This window comes from Phalacrocorax aristotelis, chromosome W, assembly GCF_949628215.1.
Source record: "Phalacrocorax aristotelis chromosome W, bGulAri2.1, whole genome shotgun sequence".
NCBI classification, from domain to species: domain Eukaryota; kingdom Metazoa; phylum Chordata; class Aves; order Suliformes; family Phalacrocoracidae; genus Phalacrocorax; species Phalacrocorax aristotelis.
Genome location: NC_134310.1, coordinates 28,949,201 through 28,975,518, shown reverse-complemented (window position 1 = coordinate 28,975,518; position 26,318 = coordinate 28,949,201). Strand labels below are relative to the sequence as shown.

General features: G+C 65.3%; 1 protein-coding gene across 2 annotated transcripts; it reads left to right on the top strand.

Annotated features, from left to right (window-relative positions):
- Positions 1-173: 173 nt before the first annotated feature.
- Positions 174-11,410, top strand: MEF2B (myocyte enhancer factor 2B). 2 transcript variants are annotated; one of them, XM_075076829.1, is made up of 9 exons: positions 174-272; positions 7,043-7,122; positions 7,331-7,534; positions 7,606-7,734; positions 7,824-7,986; positions 8,941-9,086; positions 9,703-9,814; positions 9,914-10,004; positions 10,496-11,410. In XM_075076829.1, exons 2-9 carry the CDS (start codon positions 7,069-7,071, stop codon positions 10,806-10,808), a joined length of 1,212 nt encoding a protein of 403 aa, XP_074932930.1. In that variant the 5' UTR covers positions 174-272; positions 7,043-7,068; the 3' UTR covers positions 10,809-11,410. The 2 variants fall into 2 exon arrangements, with proteins under 2 accessions (XP_074932930.1, XP_074932932.1); XM_075076831.1 differs by lacking the exon at positions 174-272 and adding an exon at positions 6,646-6,720.
- The last annotated feature ends 14,908 nt before the right edge of the window (positions 11,411-26,318 follow it).

Here is a 26,318-nt window from a genome sequence, read left to right as displayed (position 1 = left end):
CCGCCAATGGAGAGCGAGCCCGGCAGGCGTATGCAAATCTCTCGGCGGGGCGGGCGGGGCTATGCAAATGTTGCCGGCGCGGCTCGGGCAGGCGGCGGGCAGCGCGCGCTGCTCCCCGGACACGCACCGGCACCGCACCGGCACCGCACCGGCACCGGGACCGGGACCGGACGGCGGCAGGGCCGCACCGGGGCCGGGCCGGCTCCGCTGCAGCGCCGGGAACCCGCGGCCGAGCCGGCGGGGAGTTGCGAGGAGGAAAAGCCGGTGTCCAGGTGTGTTTACCGAGGTGTGGGTACCGGGCTTAGCGGGGGCGCGGCCACGCTCCGGTGTCACCGGTACCGGGGAGGGGAAAGGGGAGGGGAGGAGGGGGGGACAGCGGCGGCCGTGCTCCCCCAGGCCCGTCTGCCTGCCCCGACGGGGCTCCCCTCGGCGGCGGGCGGCCCCTCACACCCACCGGCCGTCCCGTCGGGGCGCCGGGGCTGGGGGAGCGGTGCCGGCCCGGGGAGGTGCCGGTGCGGCCGGGCCGGCGCCCCGCGGGCTGCCCTGGGCACGGCGGAGCCCGGTACCCCGCCCCGCCGTCTAGGGATGGCGGGCTATAAAAAGCCTGTGGTTTGTGCCGCGCTCGGGGCGGTTATTTTTACTCGTCTCTGTGCAGGGAGGAACGCCCGGGTTTAACCCAAAAGTGCAGCCTGGATGGCAGCCGCCCTGCCCCGGCCCCGCCGGCCGCCTCCCCGCCACCCCCGGGCCCGCCGAGGCCTTTGGGCACTGGGGCTGAGCCCACTGCACAGGGGGGAAACTGAGGCACGGCACCGCCGGGCTGTTGGCTCGACGTGGAGTAAGTTGAGACGCAGCACCGGGACGCCCCGATGCAGGGCCTGGGCCTGATGTCGCCGTAGCTTCGCTGGGGTGTCGCACCGCTCTGGCAGTTCCTAGCATGCGCTGAATTACAGCCCGGTTCCTTACCCCTCCCGGGTGGGGATGCGACCTCTCCATGGCTCCTGCCAGCACGTGGCATCTCCAGCACGTCCCAGCGCACGTGAGTCTCCCTCCATCACCCGTCCCCATGGCGAAAGCAAGGTGGATCCTCTGCCGGATCCTCCTGTCCGCTGCAGCCAATTGCCAGCGAGTCCCCATCCCCGGGGCTCTAATCTTTTAATGAGAGAAAGTTTCCCAGAGCTCCTGGCTCTGGAGATGGGGTTTCATAGGTAATGAATTAACGTGGCCACTGGCAGGTGAGCTGGAAGGCAGGGACTTGTGCCGGGGCAACGATGGGCCGTGCCCCCTCGGTCCACGCACATCCCTGGGGGCATCGGGTACCGGTTGGGAAGGGACCATGGGCAACCCGGCCGGGGAGCCGGATCCTGGCCCTTTTCCATGTTGCTGGCTTCCAGCTGGACACGTCACATGCGGGTGACATGTGGGGGAGACCTGTGTAGCTCTGCGGGGAGGGATTCGGGGTGTAGACGCAGGCCTCGGGATTGGTTTAAGATGTCAAATGTTCCCGCTTGCCTCCGAGCCTGGGGCACCGATGATGCCCCAGTCCTGCGAGCCGGCTGGGGCAGTAGTGAGGAAGGAAAGCGGTTTTGGGAAGCTTTGTGTGATGCAAAGGGACAGGGATCCCTGCTGACACCCGGGAGAAGCATCCCCACAGCGAGGGGGCTAGAGAGTCTGGCATGCTGCGCTGCCGTGGGGGTGCCCAGAAGGACCGGGGAGAATTAGTGTATTTAAGTCCCTTGGATTTCCTTCCTCTTCACAAGAATTACAGCAGGATTGGCAGGAGCAAGCCAGGTTTGTAAGTCACGCAGCCCTAATGCCACGGGGATGGGCTCAGGCCAGCCACCAGCAACTTCTGGCTGCCCCTGCCAAACCCTCAAGCAGCAACGAGCATCATTTCCCGTATTAATGCCCAGCTGCAGCTTGGGGTGGCCCAGCCCCACGGGGCCAGGTGCTTCTTCCCTTGGCTGCTGCCAGTGGCATTGCCCACATCGAACAGAAAAGGTACTTCGGGCCCCGGAGAGGGGCCGTGTGTCCGTCTGTCTTTCCAAGGGAAAGAGCTGCCTCATTTTTCAGGGACGTTTCAATCCTTCCTCCTTCCACACAGTCATTTTGGAACCGAAAAGCCTCCGCCCATCGCCGCGCTTTGCCCGACGGCACTGGGCCGCGACGGTGCTGGGTGCTGGCGGGACTTTCGGTCTGTGTCACCCCGAGCGGGGCTGAAGCCGGCACGGGGTCAGGGCTGGAAGGTGCCGGGTGCCCCTGAGCCCGCCCAAAGCCCCCATTTGGCCCTGGAGAGGTGGCAGTGCCATGGCTGGGCCCTGTGCTGCAATGGGGGTAGATAGATGAGTTTGAATTGCCCCCAGGGACTTTGCTGGGTGCTGGGGTGATGGTTGTGAGATGGGGGAAGGTGGTTAGTGGAGGCAAAGCCCTTGTTCTCAGCACCCTGATGTGCCATCAGTGCCCCTGGCAGTCCCCAAGCCCCCGCAGCACCCCATCCCCTCCGGACTCTCCTTTCCCCTGCTTCCCAGCAGGCTCCTCCTGCCTTCCCCACTTCCCTTCCCGCGCTGCTGGCCCTACTCTGGTTTATACTGGTTAGTTGTTTAAACAACCTATAAAAAGCAGAAGGGCCTGTCACCCCCCGGCAGAAACCCTGGTAAACTTTGACTTTTCCCTGCGCCGGGCTCGGGATGCTGCTCACACCGTGAGGCCCCGGCACTGCCATTCCCTGGGGACTGGTGAGAGCCGGGGCCACATCCCCAGCTGGGAGCAGGGCAGCACCGGCCAGGGATGGATGCGGCCCATGGGGGTGCCAGCACCACGTGTCCATCCATGGCGGTGGGCCTTAAAGCCGCGTTTCAAGCCCGTTGCGCTCCCAGTCCCGGCGAGGCAGCGATGGCCTGCTCCCCCCTGGGATTTCGCTGCTCCTGGCTCAGATTTTCCCCTCCCGGCCAAGCTCGCTGCTTCGCCCTGTAAAAGACGGGATGGAAACTCTTTCTCCGACTTTAATCAATATTCTCCTCCAACAAAACGCTTTTTGGAAGGCGCTGAATGCCAACAGCAGGTACTTGCTCTCTTCACACCCATTTCTACCCAGCCATCCCCAGCTTTCAGGTTTGCAGCAAAATCCCCATAATTTGGTAAAAACAGCCTTTTTCCCTGATCTCTATATCGCCGCTGGCTTGCCCCATGGAGATGGGAGAGGTGGGAGGGTGGAACACCGAGGTGCTTGGAGACCCTGACCTGGGGTTATTAGGGCAGTGCCCAGACCCCTAATAACCCCCCAGCTTTGACTTGAGGATGAACTTGGTGGATTTAACATTTCTGGGATCATTCAGGGATAGAGAAGGATGTGAAAGTGTCAGAGGCAGCGCTGGGACCCCCCGGTACCACACCGAGCATCCCGCACCGTGCCAGAGCTGCGGCACATGGGAAAACACGTCGTTCTCAAGGGGGTTCGCTTCTCAGCGTGCTAATTAGGAGCCGGGATAGGAAGTTTACACGCTCCGGTGTGATGCAAGTGACCCCTAAAGATCCAGGGAGTTAATTATAAACCTCCGTTGCAGCCCAGGGGTCGGGGTGACACCTTGCTGCGGGTGCTGGCAAAGGGACAGCGGGGACGAGGGGCTGTGCTGGGGCGTGGAAGCGAGCCCGGTGCGTGCGAGTGAGCAGAGAGCCCAGGCTAAAGATAAGCGCGCGTGGGAGGGAGTGGAGGCCGGCGGGATGCCAGGCAGCACGGGAGCCTCTGCCCGGCGCAGGCAGGGGAAAGCGTCTCCTCTCTGAAAGGTTTTAAGGGCTTGAGAGCTTTGCTTGTGCTGGGTTTTGTTGGCCTCGTTCGTAATGACGATGCTGAAGGGTGCTTCATCCCTGCAGCTGGGCCATGTTGTGAGTCCCCATCATGGGAATGCTAATGAGGAGCTGTTTGTGCGAGGTGGGACTTGGTGGAGACTAATGCAATGAGATGCTGCGGGGTTTCTCCAGGGCCGGCATCCAGCCCTGCTCCCTCCTGCTTGGGGCTCCCCGGCCATGAGCCGTCGCTGGACGCCAGCTCCTTACGGGAGCCAGGCGGCTCCCTCAGTGCTGTTCCTGGCCGCGGGGACAAGGCTGATGGATGCCACCTCGTGGGACCACAGGATGGACGTGGCAATGTTGGGCAGAGCCACCCCGTTGTGCCCGTCAGCGCCGGCTGCGATAATCGCCTGCAGCCGTAATGCTGCTTATCGCCTTATCACCCGGCGCGGCAATTAAAATCCAGAGCGAAAGTCCTCCCTCCCAGCCCTTAATACCTACCCGGGGGGAACTGAGCGCCCGTGCCCTGCCGCACTGCGGTGGCCGAGGCACCGAATCCCATGGAGGCAGCGAACCGAAGGGCCTTGTACCCCACTCCCAGAGAGCATCCCTCCCCGGCCCTGCGCCTGCGCCGAACCCTGCGCCTGTACTGCAAGACCCCGGCACGTGGTGTGGTGCTGGTGGCAGCGGTGGCCCGGCCGGGACTGCGCGTGTCCCCGTGGGTCCCACATGGCCGTGGTGGCCGAGCGGCCGGGGCGATGCCCCAGGAGGAGCGGAGCTGTAATGAGCTGCTCGGGGAGGCGGCTGATGAAACCGCCCCGCATGTTGCACGAGGCCTCAGATGGTTTCCCCGGCGGGGGGCTGAGCCGCCCCACACCCAGCCCAGCCCGCGGCGAGCGTGCAGTGAGTCCGGCCGCGGTGGGTCCCTGGCTCCCCTGGCCCGACAGCACCGAGGTTGCTGCTTCCTCTTGCCTCCCACCTCCACCTGCTATTCTGTGCTGGGGCCCCCACAGCATCATCCCATGGGTGCTGGTACCCCCATTGGGACCCCCACAGCTTCGCCTCATGGGTGATGGTACACCCCTGGGGCCCCTGCAGCATCACCCCATGGGTGCCGGTAACCCCAGGCCCCGCTCCTGGAGCACCCTGCCTGGATGGACGGGCAGTGTGGGTCCTCGGGGGCTCAGAGCCGTGCTGGGACCCTGGAGGTGGCTGCTGTCCCCTGCCCCCTGCGATAGAGCAGCATGGAGCGGGGCACACGGCCGGGCGTCGGGGCAGCCTGGGGCCAGGTAGGGGCTTGCAGGATCAGTCCCAGTGTAGGGACCACCTCCCTCTGTTCTTTCCATGCAGTTGGAAACTGGGGTGCTGGAGCAGGGCATTGGGGGGCTGTGGAGCTGGGCGGGGAGGGGATGGTGGCCCCCCAGGGGGCACTTTGGCAGCATTTCATGTCCTTGCTGCAGACCAGGGGACATGTCCTTCCGTCCCCAGCACCCTGGAGCCTTTAAAATTCCCCCCCGGGGGTGAGGCTGTGCAGGGACCTGGGACTCGCAGCCAAGCCAGCATCCCCTGACCCAAAACAGGCCAAACCCAGCTGTGAGCCGGAGACCCCCGGGGAACAGCTCCTGTTTCTGTGCCCCAAACTAAAGATCATGGGATGCGAGTGCACAGGAGAGAGCTGACCCCTCCGGGTGGCCCTGGCCGTATACCTGAGAGCGCCCTGGCCCAATGCCGTGCCGCAGGTGTCGGCGCTGGGAGGGCAGGAGCAGCCCTGGCACTGTGTGGGCAGCAGAAATCGTTGGGAAAACCTCTGCCTTTTCACCAGGGAATTGTTGGCTTTTTCCGGGGGGGGGGGGCCGGGGTGGTCTCGGCACCCCCCGTACCTTGGTGTCGTGCGTGGGCCCTGGGACATAGGGTGGCAGCAGGGCCGTGGGAACGGCAGCGCAATTTCCTTCCATAAATTAAAATTAGTTTTGATCAGCTAAATATAGCAGCTGAGCAAGATGGTAAATGGCAACGTGCTTGAGAGGGGGAAGCGGGACAAGCTGGGGCATTGGGGGAGCGAAATGATGGCCAGTCCCCAACCTGCACCCCCGGGGGGCATCCCTGTGATGGGGGGGCTTCTGGCTGGGCTTGGGGGGCTCCCGGGGTGCCTGCCATCCCCGGGGAGCCGCAGCACAGAGCTCCCAGCCCCGCCAGCTTCCCAGCTTGGCTCTTGCCCCGCGGCCATGGCTTGGGGATGGTGGGGACCAAGCTGGGCCAGGTCTGCACCCAAACTGGGGTAGAGAGGCTGGGTGCAAGGGAGCCCTTGGGAGCGTCTTGATGCCACCCTTGGCTCTGCCCTGGGCTGCAGTGGCACAGGGGTGTCCCAGAGGTGTTTTGGGGTGACCAGTGCCAGGGGATAACAAGAGGAGCAAGAATTGGGTCCCTGCAGCAGCAGGGGGATGTCACAGGGGAGGGTGTCATAGCCCTGTGCTGGGCTGCGATGAGTGCTGGCACCCTGCAACTGGGGTGGGATGCGGGGTCCCCCGACCCCTCACCCTTCCCAGCACTGGCTCACGTGGCTCGAAGAGGTGGGTGGTTTCGCTTTGCTGTCTCCTCGTACAGCCACTTCCTGACCTGCGAATGGCGGAGGTCAAATTTAGTCTGTTCACATTAGAAAAAAAAAAAAAAAAACACAACAATTTAAAAAAAACCCAAAACCTTGAACCTAAAAACAGCCCTTTTGTTTTACGGACCCTCCCCGCAGCCAGCCCGGCCTCCCTTATAACCACCCTCCCCATCCGACGGACCCGCCGGTGAACAGCATCAATGCACAGGGCAGGGTTGGAGCAGCCCCCGCGGCTTCGGGCGGGCGCTTGGGGATGCAAAGACTGATCCCGTGCTCCCGGCGAGGGATCTGGCATCGCGGCATCGCGGCTTTCCAGCCAGCACACGCAGGTCCTCGGGTCCCCGGGGCTGGGGTGGGGTGGGGGTGATGGAGCCGGGGTGGTGGAGCCAGTTGGGCAAAGCTAAGGGGATTTTCCCCCTCCCCTTCCCCCAGCAGAATTTCCCAATTTTTTTTTTTTCATTTTTCAGTTTGCCACCATCTTTGCTGAAAAAAAAAAAAAAATATGCTGAAACTTCCTCTGAAAACTTTTTTTTCAGCAAAACTTATTTTTGGCAACCGGAGGGGCGAGGAGGTGCACGCGGTGCCGGGGCAGATGCTCGCTTACATCGGCCCGAGGCTGCAGGGGCTCAGGGGTTTCTTGCTCTCTTCCAGCCTCTCCTTGAGTGTAGAAGGCAAAAATGGGCCGGAAAAAAATACAGATCAGCCGAATACTTGATCAGCGGAACCGGCAGGTAGGAGCCGCTCGTGGACAAGGTGGGGATGAGGGGGACAGGGAGCTACGAGGCCATGAAGGGAGGCAAAGCCGCTCTGCTCCCACCTTCCCCACGGGCGTTGGATCCTCCAGAGCGGGAGGTGGTTTGGGGACCCAGGAGGAGGGTTTGGGACTGTATCCCAAAGGGGTCCTGGGTGCAGCATCTCATCCCCTTCCCCGCTCTGCAGGTGACCTTCACCAAGCGGAAATTCGGGCTGATGAAGAAGGCATATGAGCTGAGCGTCCTGTGCGACTGCGAGATCGCCCTCATCATCTTCAACAGCACCAACCGCCTCTTCCAGTACGCCAGCACTGACATGGACAAGGTGCTGCTCAAGTACACGGAGTACAGCGAGCCCCACGAGAGCCGCACCAACTCCGACATCCTCGAGGTAGCGGCGGGGGGTGGCTGGGGGGGGCCAGGGCGGGCGCAGGACCCCGCTCACCACCCCGCTCCCCACAGACGCTGAAGCGCAAGGGGCTGGGGCTGGAGAGCCATGAGCTGGAGCTGGAAGAGGGGCCGGATCCTGGGGAGAAGGCGCGGAGGCTGAGCGAGGGCATGGACCTCTCAGTGGCACGGCCCAGGTTTTATGTGAGTCGCTGCTGCTCCACAGCGCGGGGGGCGAGGGTCCCCGAGAGTCCCCGAGGGTCCCTGTCCCTCACCTCTACTTCGCCCTGCAGAGCCCAGCGCCGCTGCCCGAGGCAACCTACGGCAGCTCCCCGCCGGCCACCGATGGATCCCTGGGCAGTGCCAGCAGCTCCCCGCAGGGCCAGGGACGCCTGCCCGCCTTCAAACCAGCAGCGCCGAAGCCACCGGGACGCTCACCGGGGCCGCTGCCCCCAGGTAGGCTCGGACCCATCGCCCAGCGATGCTGCAGGGGAGAAGGTCCCCATGATGGGCACCCCATCCCCACCGGCCCCGTGGGGATTTTCCCGGCCAGACACCGCATGCAAAGCTCCTCTCGCAGCATCTCCTGGGGATTTACCGGGAGCTGGGCCGGGGTGGGTGCGTGGGCAGGTAGCGCCACTGCAGCTGTGGAAACACCGTCCCCTGCCTCCCTCCAGCTGCTTCCTGCACCCTGCCGGCACCCAGCACCCGACCAGCCCCAGCGCCCTGGGCACCCCATGCCCGCAGCTCCCTCCCATGCGGCACAGCTTGGAGCTGGACACGAGGGGCTCATCCTGCCTGGCGGGATGGCATCAGCCTGGGGTGGTGGCAGGGACACGGGTGCCTTCGCAGCCACGCAGCAGAAAAGCAGCTGGAAAAAATGATGCTGGGTCTTGACCAGCGGAAAACCCCGGGGGTGGGTGGGAGGTAGCATGGAGGTGGCTGGGCGATATTCCCGGTGCAGGATGCGGGCATGCAGCATCCCCATCTCCCTGGAAGGGGATGGCGTGGTGGTCCCAGGCCTGCTGGACATCCCCACAGGAGGTCCCAGCAGCTCTGTGGGGAGCTGGGGTGAGGGTGCTCCCTGTGACAGGGTCTGGCCAGGGAGGTTTGCAGCCTGCTGGCCCCAGGGCCGGATCCAGCCGCCACCTTTGCGCGCCGTTTCCGCTCGCAGCGTGTGGCCGCAGCGGGCTGGGGGCGGCCGCGGCAGCCCAGGTGCACCGACGGCTTCATGCAGGAAGTGGGTTTGCCGGAGCGCGGCACCGTGCATGCATGCACGGCCGCCCGCCGCGACGAGGGCACCGGGGCCACTGGCCGCAGCCACAGGAATCCCCCTGAGGACCAGAGCCCTTGGGATGCTGTATCCCTCGGGGCCAACCTGTGCATCCTCCTGTCCCTCTGTCTGTCCAGGTATCGGCTACCCCCTCTTCCCTGCCGGCAGCCTGAACCGAGCCCTGGCCACCAAGACACCCCCGCCGCTGTACCTGGGGGCCGAGGGCCGGCGCGGCGAAGCCCACGGCAGCTTGGCGAGTGGTCGGAGCGGCGGCAGCGCGGCGGTGAGTTCCACAGCGGGGAAACCGGCTCTGCGGTATCTGCTGCCTGGGCCGGCGTGTGGGGACAGTGCTAGTGTGGGGGACAGCCCCAGCATGGCCCCATCCCTGGGATGTGTCCCCTGCATGCGAGACAAAGCCCCCCCCCATCTGTAGCCCCCTGGGGCGGGCTGGTTTTGGGTCCGTGGGGTGCCACTGATGCCCAGGGAGGGGGATGGGACCCCCTGGCCATGGGGTTTCCCTGGGGGTCGGTGCCAGCAGGATGCTCGGTGGCCTTGGGCACCCCCCTGAGTGGTGACACCATGGGAGGGGACAGCAGGGCAGGCAGTGAGGGGACCCCCCCGGTTCACTGCAGCCAGGCATTTCCCAGCAAGTCACCGTGCCCAGTGTCCCCAGGGCCACGCAGACGTCCCCTCCCCAAATTCAGTGAGGAGCTTCTCTGATCCTCTCCCACCTCCTCTTCCTCAGCCTGACACCAGGGCTTTGCTGGGCGTGCCTGACACTGAGGCTTTGCTGGGGGGCACTGGAAGGAGCTGGGGGGAAGGGGGGCGATGCTGCAATATGGGTCCTCCAGGGGGTCAGCAGCACAAAGCCTGATGGGGGGCTCCCCACTTTCCCACAGCGGCCGCTGTACCCCACTCTGCAGACCCTGAGCCCTGTGCTCGCCCCGGGCAGCACCGGCGTCCCGAGCCACAGCCTCGCCGGCTTCCCCTTCCTCGCCCCAGCCCAAGCAGGTAAGCCCAGGCTCCTCAGCCCCCCGACAGCGCGGACCACCCCCCAGCCTCAGACCCACCCCCCCAGCTCTTCCTCACTCTTGGCCTCCTGCTTGGCAGAGTTTGGGGCTGGCGAGGCCCCGCCGCCCCCCGGCTTCCTGCAGCCCGGCCCCACGGCGTGGCAGCACCCACGGGACATGGCAGCGCTAGGGTAAGGATGGGGGATGGTGGCAGGGTGGGGGGATGGGGAGGGAGTGCAGGGTGGGGATGAGCCTATTCATGAAGAGCTGCTGCATGGGTGCCACCTCCCAGCCCTGGGTGCTGCTGGCACCCAAGGCGCAGCCCCCCCACCCACTGTGCTGGAGTCTGTCCATTTTCACCCCAAAACTGGGGTGCACGGGGTTGCCCCTCCCCCCCCACTGTCAGCAGAGCCTATTTTGAACCGGATTTCCCCAGGGGACCTGGTCCCCCTGTCTCCCCTCTGTCATGCAGCAGGTTCCCAGCAGCCGTGCCAGGCATGTGGGTGGGTGGGTGGCTGCCCAGTGACCAGCTGGGTCAGAGCTGGTTCATGAAATGAGTTTGGGGGGGTCTCAGCACAGCTAGGGAGGAGGGCAGGGGTGAACTCGGCCTCTCCCTACCCCATGTGCCTTGGCAGGGGATGCAGGGGGACCCAGTCTCACTCCTCCTCCCCTCTCACCCCAGGGTCAGCAGCCGGATCGTCCCCACCGAAGAGCCAGCCCCGGCCCCCGGCACCTCCCCGCAGCACCAAGCCATCAGCATCAAGTCGGAGAGGGTCTCTCCAGGGCTGGGCTGCCCCTCGGGCACCCCCCAGCCCCCCCTGGCCAGCCTGGCCTCCCTGAGCGAAGCCTCCCGAGGCCCCGGAGACCTCCAGCCGCGGGACGACTATGCCAAGGGGTACCCCTACCCCCTGGGGCCCCCCCGGCCGCTGGCAGAGGAGCAGCGGGGCCCCGTTCCCGTGCGGCGGGCGCAGGCCATGGACGCTTGGCAGAGATAGCGAGGCCGATGGGGTGCAGGGGGTGGGCCGAGCCTGGGGGAGCAGCCCCCTGCTTCACCCCCATCCTCGGACCCCCCGGAAGCCCCTTGTGCCCTTTGCAATGCTGCCGGGGAAGTCGGCAGTGCCGCAGGGTTTCCTGTGGGGTCCCGGTCCCCCACCCTGGGGCTGCAGCTCCTGGCAAACCCCCTCCCTGCCTCGGTGCCCCCCACAAGCTGCCAGCCCCCCGTCCCTGCAGCTCTGACCCCCAGCCGCCTGCGAGGCCAGGACCCCATGGGCGAGGAGCGCTACCCTGGTCCCTTGTCCGGTGCCAGACACTGTACATCCACGTCCATCCGTCCGTCTGTCCCTGCGCCAGCGTGTCCCTGGTGAACGGGAATGCCTGAGAAGTGCCACGGGGTGGCAGCAGGACTGAGAGCACCAGCAGCAGGTCCAACCCTGCACACCCCTGGCTCAATCCTGCACCCGGCCGGGGGTGCTGCGGGGGTCCCGCAGCGAGGCGGGAGGGATGCAGGGAAGCAGCCGGGGGTGGGGGGTGCTGCTCCCCCAGCCCAGGGGCTCTTTTCTATTTATTATATTCTCACCAATAAAGAGCTGGGGGTGTCAGGGTGTCTGGCGTGAGCTTCTTGGGGTCAGGCAGCATGACTCGGGTGGCTAAGAGGTGGCAGGTCATTAATGTCCCAAAGGGGAGAAGTGGCCCATGCCCTGACCCCCTTCAGCTCAGCGTTGCTGTCCCCCGTGTCCCCCAGGGCTCAGAGCCGCCTCTCCGGGGTCACTGACCAGCAAGGCAGGTCACAGCCAGGTCACCCCCATCTCTGGCCAGGTCCCTGGGGTCCAGCTGTGCTCCTCCCACCCCTCGGCTCCCTGGGAGACCCCAAAAAGCTGCTTACAAAGTCTCAGTGCCGCAGCCTGGCGCTGGGAGCGGGTGGGAGGAGGAAAAACCCCTTCTGTGCCCTTAAGATCGACATCGGTGGGGGGTTTAGTGGGGGGGTGGGACCGGCCCAGCTGAGCTGCGTCTCTTATAGCTTAGGGCTGGGCTGGGGTCTGGGTTTCTACTGCTCTGTGGTGTGGGGGAGTGTCCCCTGGGGCCTGCCATGTGCTGGATACGGCCACGGCCACGCTGCTGAGAGGTAAGCGAGGAAGGGGGGACCAGGCTTTTACAGCACGCATCGTCCTCTGGTTTTGGGGAGGGGGAGACCCCAAGCACTGCCTGGGCACCCACAGGTTGGGATGAGGAGGGGATGGGCGTCTCTCCACACTAGCCGCTCACCAGCGCTGAGCTCAGCCCCTTCCTGCGGTGTGGGATTACTGGTGGCCGAGCCCCGAGATTAAAACATGGGCGGGAGATTAATCCTGGGAAGAGTTTGCCCCGTTTAATAGAGCCCAGCAAGCGACATAAATACCAGGCAGGATTAGGGGCTGTACAGACCCCCGACAGCCCATGGCTGGGTCCGGCCTCAGCCCAGGTCCCCACGGGCTGTCGGGTCCCCTCCTGGGCGACCCTTGGGGATGGGAAGGGGCTTCTGCGGGCAAGGAGGAGGCAAGACACCTGGGGAAAATGTGGGGGCTGGGGTAAGAGACACTGATTGAATAGCAATGACTGCATGATTTATGGTTTGCATTATTGCATGGCTCATTTGAATATATGCTAATAAGGCTTTTCTCCTCGTTTTGTTTGTAAGATTTAGATTTGCTATGGCAACCCGCTGGCATGGAAGGAGCACCAGGAAATGTCAGGGCGAGGTGAGCCCTGGGGAGGGGCTGGGGCTGTCGGGGACCCTCGCTGGATCCCACTGCGGGGACACGGGAGAGGCTGGCAGGACCAGAGGGCAGCGGCGGGAGACCTGGGAGCCAACCGGAGCTGCGCACCCCCCCCAGCTGCCTTCAGGTCCAGTAATGCCCCATTGCGACAGGTCCTAAACTGGGGTGGGGGGTGCCCTGGAGTACCCCCAGACCCGCTTTGATCTCACAGGGTGGCTGCTCTTGCCCTCTGCCCCCAGCCTTACACCCTTGCCTACCTGCCGAGTGTCCCCCCAGTGCGGCGGAGGCAGTGGGATGCTCTATTGCACTGGACCCAAAGGTGGTACCCAGGGACCCCCAGCTTTGCTGGGGGGGACAGTGCTCAGGATGACACTGGGAAGAGACAGAGCATCTGCATTTGCTCTGTGTCCCCCACCCATCCATCCTACAGGGTCCTGGGCCACAGTGGAGGGGTCTGGGCCATCTCCCTACCTCTGTAGCTCCATGTCCCCTTCCCAGTTGGCTGGAGAGCTGTCCCAGTAAAGCCCAGTTACCTGCAGGCCCAGCATGGCGGGGGGCTGTGCTGCTCCAGGAGGGTGCTGGGCTCTGGCGCTCAGGGCTGCGGAGCTGGTGGGGCTTTGTCTCCCAGTTGGTGCCGGTACCTCTCCATCTGCTGGGGGGTGGGAATGCGCTGCTGGGGCTCAGCACCCCGATTTGGGGGGCTGTGGACCTTGCAGTCAGGGTGCTCCCTTGCTGGGGTAAAGAGGGATGGATTGGTTTTGGGGGGACCGTCCCCTCCCCAGAGCCGTGGGAGAGCAGCCCCGCGTTGTCGGATCCCAGCCCGAGGGGGTGTGGGCTGATGGACCGTGTCCCTCGGGGTCCTGGTGCTACCGAGGGGACATCCCGGGTGGGGATGGGGTCCCCCCGCTGCCCCCGGCCCGGGCTGCGGGAGCCGGCGGAGGTGCGGCCCCTCGGAGCCCCACGGCCACGCGTGCCCACGGAGAAGCCCCGGGAGGGTGGGCAGAGCCGGGCCGGCTCTGGGCGGTCACGGGGACCGCGGGGCTCAGCCGGGGCTGGGCGCTGCGTGTCCCGACGGGCCGGGCCGCCCGTTCCAACCGGGGGTCGGTCTCCGTTCCCGGGTTACCGGGACCCGTTTCATGCCTTATAACGGGGCGGGAACGAGCCCCGGGCTCGGGGGGAGCCAGCGCGGCCCGGGGGGACGGAGGTCCCGGCCCCTCGTCGCCGGGCACCGGGGGCTGCCCCCCCCCCGCCCGGTGTATCTTCCCCCAAACACCCACTTTGTTGTTTTGCAAAAACCCTGAAATATTCATGGCGCTGCGCGAGCACCTCTTAATGAATTTTTGATCAAAACGGTATCAGGGAGACAAAATACGCCGCCGCCGCCCCCCTCTAACAACCCGCAGTTGTGGGGGGATGACCGGCCCCGCCGGTACCGGGGGGCTGGAGGAGCCGGGCCTCCTCCCCCGAGGGCCTTTTGGTGAGGGAGGGCCCGGTCAGCCCGGGGGTCGCCCCCCCGCCCCCCCGCCCCCCGGGCATGGGTATGCCAGGGCCGGCGGCAGGAATTGGGGTATGCGATGCGCAGCCCCGGCCTCCTGCTGCCCTGCGAGGCCGGGAGGGACCGGCCGGGCTCCGGTGAAGCCCCGGTCAGACGGGACGGGCGGGGGGCGGCCGGGACAGAGCGTCCCGGCACCCCCCAGCCCAGCCGGCAGAAATATTCGTTGAGGGTGAAATGAATAAGTGGAGCTCATTAGGGAAGAGCACGAAGCCGGCGGCCTCCCCGGCAGCACCAGGCCGTGGTCTCTCCGTCCCCGGGGGCGGGGGGGGCACCGGGCACCGGCCCGGTCCCGGCTCCGCGGCGGGGAACGCGCACCCTCATCGCTCCGGTGGCTGGAGCCAAGCTCGGCCCACCCGGGCCCCCGCTCGGCGGCTCGGTTTGACCGCCCGCCCCCCAGGTCGGATTTGGGGTGCAAAACCCGCCGGGCGCTGCGCAAAGCCGCCTTTGCAACCACCGAAAATCCCGGTGCACCGGAGTGGGGAGGGGGGCTCCGTTCCCGGCCACTTCGGAGCTTGGAGGTGTTAACACCCGGGGCGGGGAAAGGGGGAAAATTTTTGATTTAATTCAAAAATAGCCGATTTCTGCTTCATTTCCACGGAATAACCCCGCACCGGCCGGGGAGTGGGGTGACCCTGCCCGACGCAGGCTCTGACCCAGCCCCGGGAAGGTGGGGGGGGATGAAGGAGGGAGGACCCCCCGCACCCCACATCCCTTCCCCTCCGTCCCGGGTCCGGCCCCGCGCCCCCAGCGCCCCGTGGGGTGCCCCAAACCCTGACGGTCCCCCGGTACCCGGGGGGCGGGGGGGGTGTCCGGATCCGGCCCTGCCTCCCGCTGCCCGGGCGGGGCCGTATCCGCGGGGTCCCCGCGATTGTTATATTATTATCATCATTGTTATTATTATTATTATTAAATAATAAAATTCCCGTTATTTTTAGGTTCTGCTGCCAGAGCCGCCCCCGCCCCCCCCACCCCCGGTGCATTCCCCCCAGCGCAGGGCTAACCTATCCCGCTCCCGACGTGAGGACGTCATGCCTTACGTAGTAAAATATGGAGAAAGCAAGGAGGAAAAAAAAAGGCAAAAAAAAAAAAAAAAAAAAGGCACATTTCCCCCTCCTCTTTCCCATCTCCATTTCCAAAAAGGACAAAATGGATGTTTGGGCGGAATCCGGGCCCCCCCCAAGGGCCCGGTGGCGGCGGGCCGGGGCTGCCCGGGCCCGGTCGGGGGGCTCCCGGCGTTCAAGCCCCCGGGGCAGACGTTATCTATTTAACCCCACGTAAAAGGCAACGTGATCGCGGGGGGCTCCGCTTCCCCCATCCCCGCTGCTCCTCGCAGTCCTCTCCGAGAGCCGCAGCCCGGCTCCGCAGCCGCTCGATGTCTCCGGGCTCCGCGTCCTGCCCGTTACCGGTGCCGCCTCCCCCCCCAGCCCCCGCCCCGGAGGCTGCCGGTGTCCCGGCGGCTCTCGGTGTCCCGGCGGCTCCCGGCTCCCGCCGTCGCTAAGTCATTAATGGATGCAGATGTGCGGAGGGAGGTAAATAACCCGCCCCCCACCCCCCCTAACTCCCCTTTCTCGTCGCTGGTTTCCCCCCTCCCTGCCCCGCACCGAACTCCCCGCGTCGGGGAGCGGGCAGTGCCGGTGCTGCCCACCGGAGGGGCTGGGCTGTGCGGGCACCGGCAGCCGCCCCGCTCCCCCTCCCGCTTCTCCCAACTTGGAGCAAGTCTGCGAGGGGGGACCCCGCGCCTCCCCCGCCCGGGCCTTTTCATTTTGGGGGGTGTGTGTGTGGTTTTTTTGCTCCCCCCCCCTCCCCGGTTCAGGAGCTGCGGGTCCCGGCGGCCCGGTGTGAGTGTCGGGGGGTGTGGGGGGGGCACACGAGGCGTGGAAAGCTGCCCTCCCTCCGGCTCCCGCAGCGCCGGGAACAATGGCCACGGGCTCCGTGGGGACAATGCCCGGCGGAGCCGAGCTGCTTGGGTTGCAGGACACGTCCACCACCGCCTCGGCCAGCCCGGGCCCCGGCCCCCGCTCCCCCGGAGCGGGCACCCCCCGCTCCCCCGGGACAGGCACCCCCCGCTCCCCCGGGGCCGTGGGAAAACGCGTGGCCGGGGATGGGCGGGGCGGGGGGGGGGGGCACAAAACTTAGGGAAAAGTGTGTGTGTCCCCCCAACCCCGGGAGCCGTCTCTGCCCCATCCCGGCTTTGGGGACCCCTCCCGCGCCCCGCCGAGGCCGCCGGTCCCCTCTTGCCCATCCCGACTCGCTCCCGCCTACTCCACCGGGAGCTCCCGACCGGGGATCAACAGGTCGGTACCGGCCAGTCCCCAGGTGCGCGCTCCTCCGCTCCCCCCCCCTCCCCTTCCACCGCCCTTTCCCAACCCTCCATCACTCCCCCAACAACCCCCCTCCCCTCCTTTTTTCCCCAAACCCCTCCTCATTATCCCTGTTATCCCAAGGCAGCCTCCGTGCCCAAACGCCGGCATGTGCGAGGCAAACAGAGCGCGATTGTTCCGAGCCTGGGAACGCGGGGAGGGGGCGCGGGGGGCCGCCGCCCGCCGCCCCCCGCCCGGCCCCCGCTCAGACGCGATTGTGATGGAAATCGGCCTTTTTCCCCCCCGCATGCTGTTGAACTTGATGTTGACTCTTTTTTTTTTTTTTCTTTGGGGGTTTCACATCTCTTCGGCCACTTGTTTTGTGGGAAAAATTTTTTTCCCGAGCTTCGGTGTGAAATTAATTAATCAGGGCCTCTAGATGGCAATGGGGCACAAAAGGGGACAGCCCGGGGAAACTCCAGCAAACTCACAAAAGCCACCCCCGGGGTTCAGAGCCCCGGGCCGGTCGGACCGACAGCCCTGCCCTGCCCGGTGCCCGAGGTAAGGGGCTGCCGGAGCCAAGTTTCGGCGTCTGGAGTTATTTTTTTTCGTGTGTGTGTGTATGTGGGGAGGTTTTGGGGGAAGAAAAAAAAAAAAGAGAGGGGAGGTGGGGGTTTTGGGGGTGCGGTGTGGTGTGTGGGCATCCCCTCCCCGTCCCTTCCCAGCCCTGCGAAGCTGTATCCCAGCCGCAAAAAATAAAATTAAAGAAAAAACAACAGGGGGGGAAAAATTCCCCATGCGAAGGGCCGGGGCTGAATTCGGTATTTCTGGAGAAAGGAAAAAAAAATTATCTTGTTTTGTTATTATTCCCCCCACCGCCCCCCGCCAAAAAAAAAACCCAGAAGTATCCGGGGTTGTTCCTGCGCTGAAGCGCCTGGCTCTGCCCGAGCGGGCACGGCGGGGATTTCCACGCCGTTGTTTCCCGAGCGGGGAAATCTCTGTCGTGCGCGGGGAGAAGGGGAGGGGGATGGAAACCGTTTACCCCCATTTTGGACTGGGAGGGGTGGTGGTTTGATTTCCTCTCCCCCCTCCTCGCTGTTAGTTTCAGCGGGTGCCGCGCGCGCGTGTGTGTCCTCCGACGGATTTAGCAGCCACGGGGGGATAAATATAAAATCAGATTTTCTTCTGAAGCACTTTCCAGGGCAGGATATGATTGGGTTTGGTTCTTTTTTTTTTTTTTTTTTTTTTAAGAGAGATCAATCTTTGCAGAGCGTTCGGGGCTTTGGGGGAATATTTCTGCCCGGGAACAGGCCAAAAATACGAGCGTCAAATCCCCTCTTGCTCTTTGTTGCTACAACACCTTTGGGTGACAGCGGCTGCAGAAAGAAAAAATCATTAAAATTTGTTAAATCTTTAGTTTTCGCCCACATCGATATTTCCAGCCGGGTGGGAAATCGGGTGGATTTGGCTGGGGGTTTGGGGACCCCTTTTCCTCGGGGTCGGTCCCACCCTCTCCGGTGCTGGTTGAATTGAACCGCGAAGCGATATGCAGGGGAACGAGTCGTTGTGTTTTAAATGCAAATAATTCCCAGCGACAACGTTGGAATCAAACGGCGAAAAGGAAAAAACAAATATATATATAAAAATGGGGCGGGAAAATGAAAAGAAATAGGGGGAGAAAATCTGGTAGGAGGAAAAGGGGAAAAATAATTTTTAGAAAGAGCTGAAAAATGAGCTTTCGAGGGGCGCCGGGCCGGGCGGGCGAGCGGCTCCGTCGCCCGGGGAGCGGCCGCGGCTGCCCGGTGCGACGTCCCGGTGCCCGTGGAGGCTTCGGTGCCCACGGCGCTGGGAAGCTGGGCCGCCCCCCGCCTGGTAAAGGCGGACAGAGAGACAGACAGACACTGGCTGTGGGACTGCCCCTTCGGGAGGTTCTCCTGTATTTCCCCCGGTAGCGGAGGCCGTGTCCCGCCTTGGCCCCTCGGGCAGGGCCGGGGCTCCGGGTGGGTCTCCCCCAATTCCGCGGGTGGGAATGACCGGGTTTGGGGTATCCCCCGCCCTGCCCGCCGGTGGGACCGGCCCCGGCTGGCTGGGCAGGGGCTCCAGCGCCGCCCACCCCCCCGCCCCCGCTGCCGGCCTCGCCGGGAAAGTTGCTCCAAGTTGGAGCGATGGCGGCGGCTCCTCCTGACGCTTCTTCTCTCTCTTTCCCTCCCCAGGTGGGCTCGGCCGAGCGGCGCCGCGGGGGACACCGGGCGAGGCGGAGGTAACCGCGGCTCCCCCCCACCTCTTTTCCAAAGGCAGCCCCGGGATGCGGCCGGTTCTACCGGAGGGATGCGGGGCAGGTGCGGGACCCGCAGTTAACGGCGTTACCGGTAACGGTGGGAAGTTCTCGGGCTGGCGGGGAGCGGGGCACGGCGGCATCCCTCGGTGCGATGGGGAGAGGGGGACCGGCGGCTTACCGGGCTCCCCGGGCTCCGGTTCTCCGGTGGGAGCCGGGCCCCCCGCTCCGCTCGGAGCCGAGCCCGGCCGCGCTGCCTCCCGCCGAGGCGGCCGGCGGTTCCTGCGGCGAGCGCCGTGCTTGCACCGGAGCCCAACATGGCTGCTGTAGTGAAGGTATTTGATTCACACGAGGGTGTAGGCACGGGGAAGACGGGGGGACGAAAGGCGCCGGGGACGGAGCCAGCGCCCGCAGCCGCCGGGGAGCGGGGTACAGGCGGGCCACGGCTCGGTAAGTGCCGGGGAGGAACGGGGCCGGGCGGTCCCCGTGGAGCCCCCGCCGCGGACACGCGTGGGGCGGCCGCCCTTCCCGTGTCGGCGTTACTAAGCCTCACCCCGCGGCCCCCCCCCCGGGGAGTGGGGGGTAGGGAACCTTGGGGAGCGGGGACCGGCAACCGGCGGGGGCGAACCGGGCCGCTGCGGCCCGCCCGGGCCCTGCGCGGCCGTTACCGGGCCCGCAGGCGGCGGAGGAACGGGGCCGGCGCGGATGCTGCGCCCCGCTCTCCACCGGTGCCCGAAGCGGCCCTTGCCGGGGCCGGGCCCGGGCCAGAGGGCGCTCCCGGGGCGGCGGAGAAGCTCCGCCGGGTGCCCTTCGTTCGCTCGGCGGAGCTTTGGGGCCGCCGGTCGTTGTTGGGGTTTTTACCCTTTGGGGAAGGACGGCGGCCGGGCCTGCCCGGGGAAGGGGCCGTTTGGTAGCGGAACCCACCGGGGCGGCTTAGCGGAGCCGTGCCCCCCGGGCGGTGTGGACGGCAGCGGTGCCGAGCCTCCGGGGTCGCCGCCGCCCCGGGGCCGGGCGGGAGAGAAGCATTTCGGAGCCAGGCTGCGAAGGTAACGGCACCGACTGGGCCCACGCGTGGTGCGGGCCCACGGCGGGGAGCGCGGGCGGCAGCTACCGGGGGCGTGCGGGGCGACGATCCGTTAATTTGGTAACTGGCTGCCTCGCTGGCACCATCTTCCCGCTCGGAGCGGTTGGCCGTGCCGCGGTGCACCGGAGCGACAGGAACTGCAGGGCTGATAACGATAATAATGAATATCGATAATAAGAATTAATTAGCGGTAGCTTGGAAAGAGGAGGACGGAGGAGGCGCGACCCCGCACGGCCCCGGGGCGCGGCGGCGGTTCAGCACCACGGAGAGCGGCGGGGCCGGTGCCGGTGCCCGGTGCCCGGTACCGGCGGGAGCATCCTCCGCTCGCGCCCGGGGGGCTGCGGCCGCCGCCTGCGGACGGGGCTCCTGCCAAGGGCTCCCCCGTCCCGTGTGTGTGGGTGTGGATCCCCGGTGTGGGGCACACAGCCCCGTTTCTCCCGGGGAGCACCCGGTGCTTGAGGGTTGGCACCTCCGCGAGCACCGCCGTGCATCGCTCCCAGCCCCTTCACACACAGATATTTATATATGAAATATTTTATATCTGTAGGTGTATCTATATGAAAGGGCGGGTGTGGTTACGAGGGGCCGGGACGGATCCGTGCCTCCTCCCCAAAAGCCGGTGCGCCGTGACGGGGAGCAGGGCCCCGCCACCCGCCCCGAGCCGGTCTCCCGGTGGAAGCGGAGCCCTCCCGGGGCTGCCCAGAGCCGGGACACGGCGCCGTGCCCGGGGCCGGTGCTACTCCCCGGACCGCCTGTTGAATTCGTTTTCCTCCGTTTCACCGGAACGAGGTGAGACGAGGCGGCCCGGGGAGGGCTGCGGAGCCCGCCGGGCCGGGGCAGGGCTGCGGCGGGGTGGGCAGGGGCGTGGAGGAGGCCGGGGAGAACCAGGGTGCCCTGCGTGGGTGGGGGAGCGGGTGTGGGTGTGCGCGGGTGCGTGTGCGGGGCCGTGCGTGCATCACGACGAGCGTGACCGTCCGTGTGCGGGCACCGGGGCGTGGGCGTGTAGCGGTGTGAGCGGTCCTGCGTGGGCACCGGGGATGGGGCGGGGGGGGGTGCAGCCGTGCCCGGGCACCCCTGCGCGGGTGTGTGCACACGGGTGGGGGGCTCGGCTGTGCCCACCGGTGCGCTCCCGGGGGTGAGGCGGCTGGGGGGAGCAAGAGAAAGGCCGGGGACGCTCTGCCGTTACCGGGAGAGGGGCTCGGGTCCCCGGCCCGGGACAGAGCCGTGGCCGCACGGGGGGGACGTGGAGCCGGACCCTCGGCACCCCGCCCCGGGCTCTGCCCCGCCGCCCTCCGAGCCGCGGCCCCGCTTTGGCCAGGGCCCGGGGGGGGCCCTTCCCGGCCGGGAGGGTAGACCCGAGGCCGCGGCGGTCGAGAGACCCCGTTACGACCTGGGACGGGATGACGGGACGCGGGGGTCGAGCCCGGTTTTATTCCTGAATAGCCGCAAATTTTCCCCTTTGCGAGCGGGGCCCTGGAGCGCAGCCTCGACGGGAGGGTCCGGCTGCCCCCCTCCCCCGCCCCCCCCCAGCCTCTTCGCCTCCCCGGGCACGTCGGGTTTAACCCCAGCCTTTGCCGGGGGGGCTCCCCCACAGCCCTGCCCGAGCGGGGTTACCTCCGGGGCACCCCCGCCTCCCCGACGGGGCGGGCCGGCTGCTGCGGGAGGCTGGGTCCGGGGAGGGGGCGGAGGGGGGTCCGGAGCGAGCAGACGGGCCGGCCCCCGGGGACAGCGGCGGCCGTGGCGAATGGCTCTGGCCCCCCGGGGGGTGACCCCTGCCCCGGCCCCACGCCCGGGCTGTCCCAGCCCCGCCGCTCGGGCTTTGTCCCCGCCGGCCGCCCCGTCCCTCCTCCCGCCCTCCCCCGCCCTCCCGCCATCCCTCCGCCGCCAGCTCTGCCTCAACTTTAGAGGCAGGTCCCAGAGGCGGCGGGGAGCGGGAGCGGGTCCCTCACCGGCACCGGGCGAAGGCATCCAGCCGCCGTCCCGGGCCGAGCTGCCTCCCCACCCTGCCAGCCTGGAAAGGATGCGGCGACCCGGAGCCGTCGGTGACCGCGGGCAGCAGCGGCCCCAGCGGGACGAGCAGGTACCCCCTTCCCCGGGACCCCTCCCCGGGACCCCTCCCCGGGGTCCCCCGTCCTCTCCCCGTCCTCTGCTGCGGGCCGGGGGCAGCCGCTCTGCCGAGTTTCCCTCCGAGCAGCCGGCGAGGAGCCTCCCGGCTTGGGCAGCTCCCCGGGAGCATCCCCCGGACCGCGGCCCGACCGGTACCCGGGGCCGGTACCCGGAGCCTCCCGGCCGGGGTGCGCGATCCCTGCGGGCAAAGGCGGGCGCGGACGGGACCGCCCCGGGGCGGGGGGACACACAAGGTGTCCCCTCCCAGCGGATATTCAAGGCCCGGACCCCCAAGATATGCGGGGTCCCTGCCGGGGTTGCCGGGCCCGGCTGCAGGGAGCGGGTGCGGGAGGAAGGGGAGAAGAGGAGGGCAGAGTGGGGGCGCGGGGGGAAAGCCCCGGGGGGGGCCCCTTTCGGCTGGGCCCGTCCCTTCCCCAGCCGCTCTCATGACTCAGCAGTTCCATGCCAGTAATTACAGTAATTATAAAGTGGGAGCGCGCTCCGGGGTGGGTCTGGGGGTGAATTTGGGGCTGGGAAGGCGGCAGCACCCTCGGCCGCAGGCAGCGGGGATGGATCCTGGGGGAACATCCTGCCCTGCAATGGCTCCGGGACCATGGCGGGGGTGTGCGGGGCTGAGCTCGCTTTAGAGTGCGGGTCCCCTTTGGGGTGCAGACGTTGGGTCAGGGAGCTTGGGTGGGTTTTGGGGAGCGCCAGGCTTGTGTGTTGCATCCCAAGGTGCCGGGGCAGATTCCTGCTCTCCCATCGAAACCGTTGGGGTTTCTTCATTATTGGTGACGAGGGGACGCGGATTGCGGCCGCCCTGGGGGGCTCCGGCACCGGAGCGAAACACCCCCAGGCGCGCGGCATGGCCGAGGCCCATTTTATAAAGACCTGGGTTGGTTTTTCTCTTTGGTTATCTAGCTGTATGAGTGTATGTGATATCATAAAGCTAGAGAACCGAATGTAAAAACCCGCTCGCTATTCTCCGGGAGAAGAGCCCTGCCCTCCCGGCAGGAGAGGGGCTCGGTGGCCACCGGCCTCCCCGAGGCACTGGCCCAGTTCCTTTGCAGGGGAAGAGCGGCTGGAAGCCAAACGCGGCTGTGGAGTGGAAATTTCAGTGGGGTTTTGTCTTTAATAATTTTTATTGAGGCCCAGAGCTAGCGCCTATGCCTGGGTGATTATTTCGATTCCAACCCGGGGTTCCTTAGGCTACGTCCAAATCCAGCACCTTTATTTTATTAATTTTTAAAATTTTTTCCCGCTGTGGTTTTAATTTCCACGTCGACAATTAAGCTCGCTTGCACTGGGTGTGCTGGAGATAAATGAAACAGGGCCAGTTCAGAAATAACCCCCAGAGAAACCCTGTTTATAACAAAGTAGAAGGAAAGTTGCTTAAATATATTACCGCATGCAAATTGTAATTTAGCATAAACCCGTTTCCGAGGCCGGTTTATCTACTGGGGAAGAGAAATAAATCATCGTTGCTCATCGGTTATTCTGCATCTGCAGAGAGATTGCAGCTTTGTTCTTCGGAGAGGGGGATTTGGGAGCATCTCTCTGAGGGTGCTGTGGTTTCGGTTTCCCCCCCGGTCCATCCTGGACCCCTCCCCGTGCTCCTGCTTTGCTGCCCATGGGTCGGGGTGTTGCACAGAGCCAGCTCCCTCCTTCCCTCCTGCTTCCTCCAGCTCCTCTCGGTCCCCACAGTGTCCGGGGAGGCTCGCCAATGCGAGGGATGTGGGGCTGAGCCCGGGCTGCCCATGGGCTGTGGGGGCTGTGCAGGCACTGGATCCAGCCTCAATGGCTGGTGCTGGAAGAGGAGAAAGGCTGTAAGTTGTGAGCCCGAAGGCTGAGCGGTCCCCAGTTATACCTGGGAAGCTCGGGGAAGGGGGGAGCTGTGTATTCAGGCATGTGTTTTGGGGTGCAGCTTGGAGTGGGCAACAAGGGGGGCCCCTCCACAGCCGCAGAGTCTGGCCCCGCACTCTTGGGTGTTCGGCAGCGGTCAGCGGGGAGGCTCTGCAGATGGACCCAGGTGCTTAAACCATTGCAGGATCAGGCCCCGACCATGCGGGACCATCCGTTGCTCTCCCGCGGGAGGCAGGCACAGAGCGAGGGGTGCAGCAGCCTGAGCAGGGTGGTGGCAGTGGGGCACCCCCGCCTCGCTGCTCGGTTCTTCGGTGCATCAGTTTCCTGGCTGGGTTGGTGCTGGGAAATGAGGAGGGGAAAAGCATCAGTTCCAGACATTAAAAAGCTCAACGTGCCAATCCCTGACCCCACCAGCCTCTCCCTGCCCTGAGCATCCTGGCCGGGGTTTCACCTCCTCGTTCACCTGGCGTTGCTGGAGTCTGCAGCAGAGGAGGAATTTGGGGTGCGAGAGGCAGGGGATGCACCTTCCTTCCTAGCGACAGCTCTTGCTTTGTTCAGGCAGGAGAGGGGCAGATTCCTTGTCCCAGATCTCTGGGATCCCTGGCACCAATCCTGCACCCCCAGCCTGCTCAAACACCCTGGGCTTGCCCAATTCAGGCCTTTTTCTGGGCAGGGAGGACATGAACCCTATACATAGTGTGGGATAAAGGGGGGCTAGCCCCCGTACACCCCAAAATATGGTGTGGGGGAAAAAAAGGAGACAGCCCCTTGTACACTGTGTGCCCCTCTCTCTGCCTGCGGCTTGGGGATAGGGATGGGCGTGTGGGTGCTTTAGCCGTGGCAGCGCCGAGCTGGGTGCAAGCCTTTGCTGCAGCACAACGCAGGGCTGCTGCGGCATCCGGAGGCACCGGCTTGTCTCCGTGGTGGAGGCACAGGTCCCTGGGGGGAATGTGGCTGATGCCACCCTGTGCTCTGCTTGCGGAGGCTGGAGGGATGGGGCACTGTGCTGGGAGGTAAACCTTCCCCAGCTCCTTGCTTATTTGCCCTGAGCTCCTCCAAGGGTTTGTGTCAGAGCAGGCTTTCCATGCCAGACCCGCTTACATCCCTTTCACCATCTCAGAATTTCCAGGATCTGGACCAGCCACAAATTTTGTGCGTTTTTGTGCGGGTTTGGGCAGGGTGTGGGCAGAGGCTGCCTGCACCGACCTGCCCGTGTTGCTGTAGCGTTGGCAGAGGCGGCCGCTGGCTGGCGGGAGAAGCGTTTCAGCAGCAGCGAGGCCGTGTGGGGACAGCCGGGAGGATGCAAAGAGGCGGCCGTGTGGCAGCAGGAGGGATGCACGGTGCACAGCACGGGGAGCTGATGCTGTGCGTCAAACCTGCTCCCACCGCTTGGGGTCCCAGGCTGAAATGTACCCCAAAACACTACACCGTGCACCCCGACATCCTGGCTGGGAGCAAAGGAGGAACCGGTGCGGGCTCTGCCGTGCTTGGGAAACCTTCGCCTCCCTCCTGACTACTTGTAAACCATTCAGCAAGAATTTCTTAAAATAGGTTCCACTTTAAGGACTTATCTGCTGAATACCATTAATTTTCTGGGGTTCGTTAAAAGCAAACTTGGTATCATAGCAACTGAATCTATTCCAGGGAAGCAGCCAATTGCGCCGCACGGAGTGTGCAACCGAAGGCGAGAGAAAGGAGCCTTTCAGGTTTATTCTCAGGCTTGTGCCTTTGCAAGTGAAGTTTTAATTTTCAATGTTTTATTCCTTGCAGAATATTTTATAATTTCTCCCGGCAAATCTGCAGGGAGAGGAAAATCACCGCGCTGGCAAATATTTGCAAAATCGCCTTCGTTTCGTGCCATCCGCGTGCGGGCAGAGGCGGTGGCGGGGGGATGCGGCGGGGGCTCGGGCTGGATCTGGTGCCGGCAATTGGGCCTCGTGCTCGGGATAGCAGGGCTCGTCCCTCCGGCCTTGATGCCGCCAGCCCCGATGTTGCCCTCGGGAGTGATGCCAAGCGTGGGCGTCTCTGGCTGCCCCCGAATGGATCCGGGACCGCCCAGCGGGATTGAGGGCTGCTGGTACAGAGGACGCTAATCCCCGTCTCATTTCCCCGGCCTTGCTAAAGAAATAGTCATTATTTTCCTTTTAATCCCATCTCTCTCCTCTTTTCCATTAGGCCCTAAACTGCAATCTTGTTCCCGGGGGATGTTATGCTGAGGATAATCCCAGGCGCTGCTGGGGCGCTCAGCCCGGCTACTTTGGGGCAGGGGGGTGTTTTGCAGCCCTGAGCTGCTGCCGGCGCATCGGGGCTGAGCCCGGCCGGCCCCAGGGGTCTCCAGTCCTGGTCCCCGGTGCTGGGAGAGGAGCCAGGCTGAGCATCCCGGTGCTGGCACAGCAGAGAGAGTCGAGGGCATGGGGTGCTCTCCAAAACCCTGGCCCAGAAGTGGAGGTGGGAATAGAGAGCTCATGGCCAGCTTGGCTGTTGGGGTGCCAGGCTGGTGCTGCCGCCCCATTTCAGCTGTGCTGGTTGGGGTGGGCAGGATCCGGCCCTGGGCTTGGCGGTGAGGCAG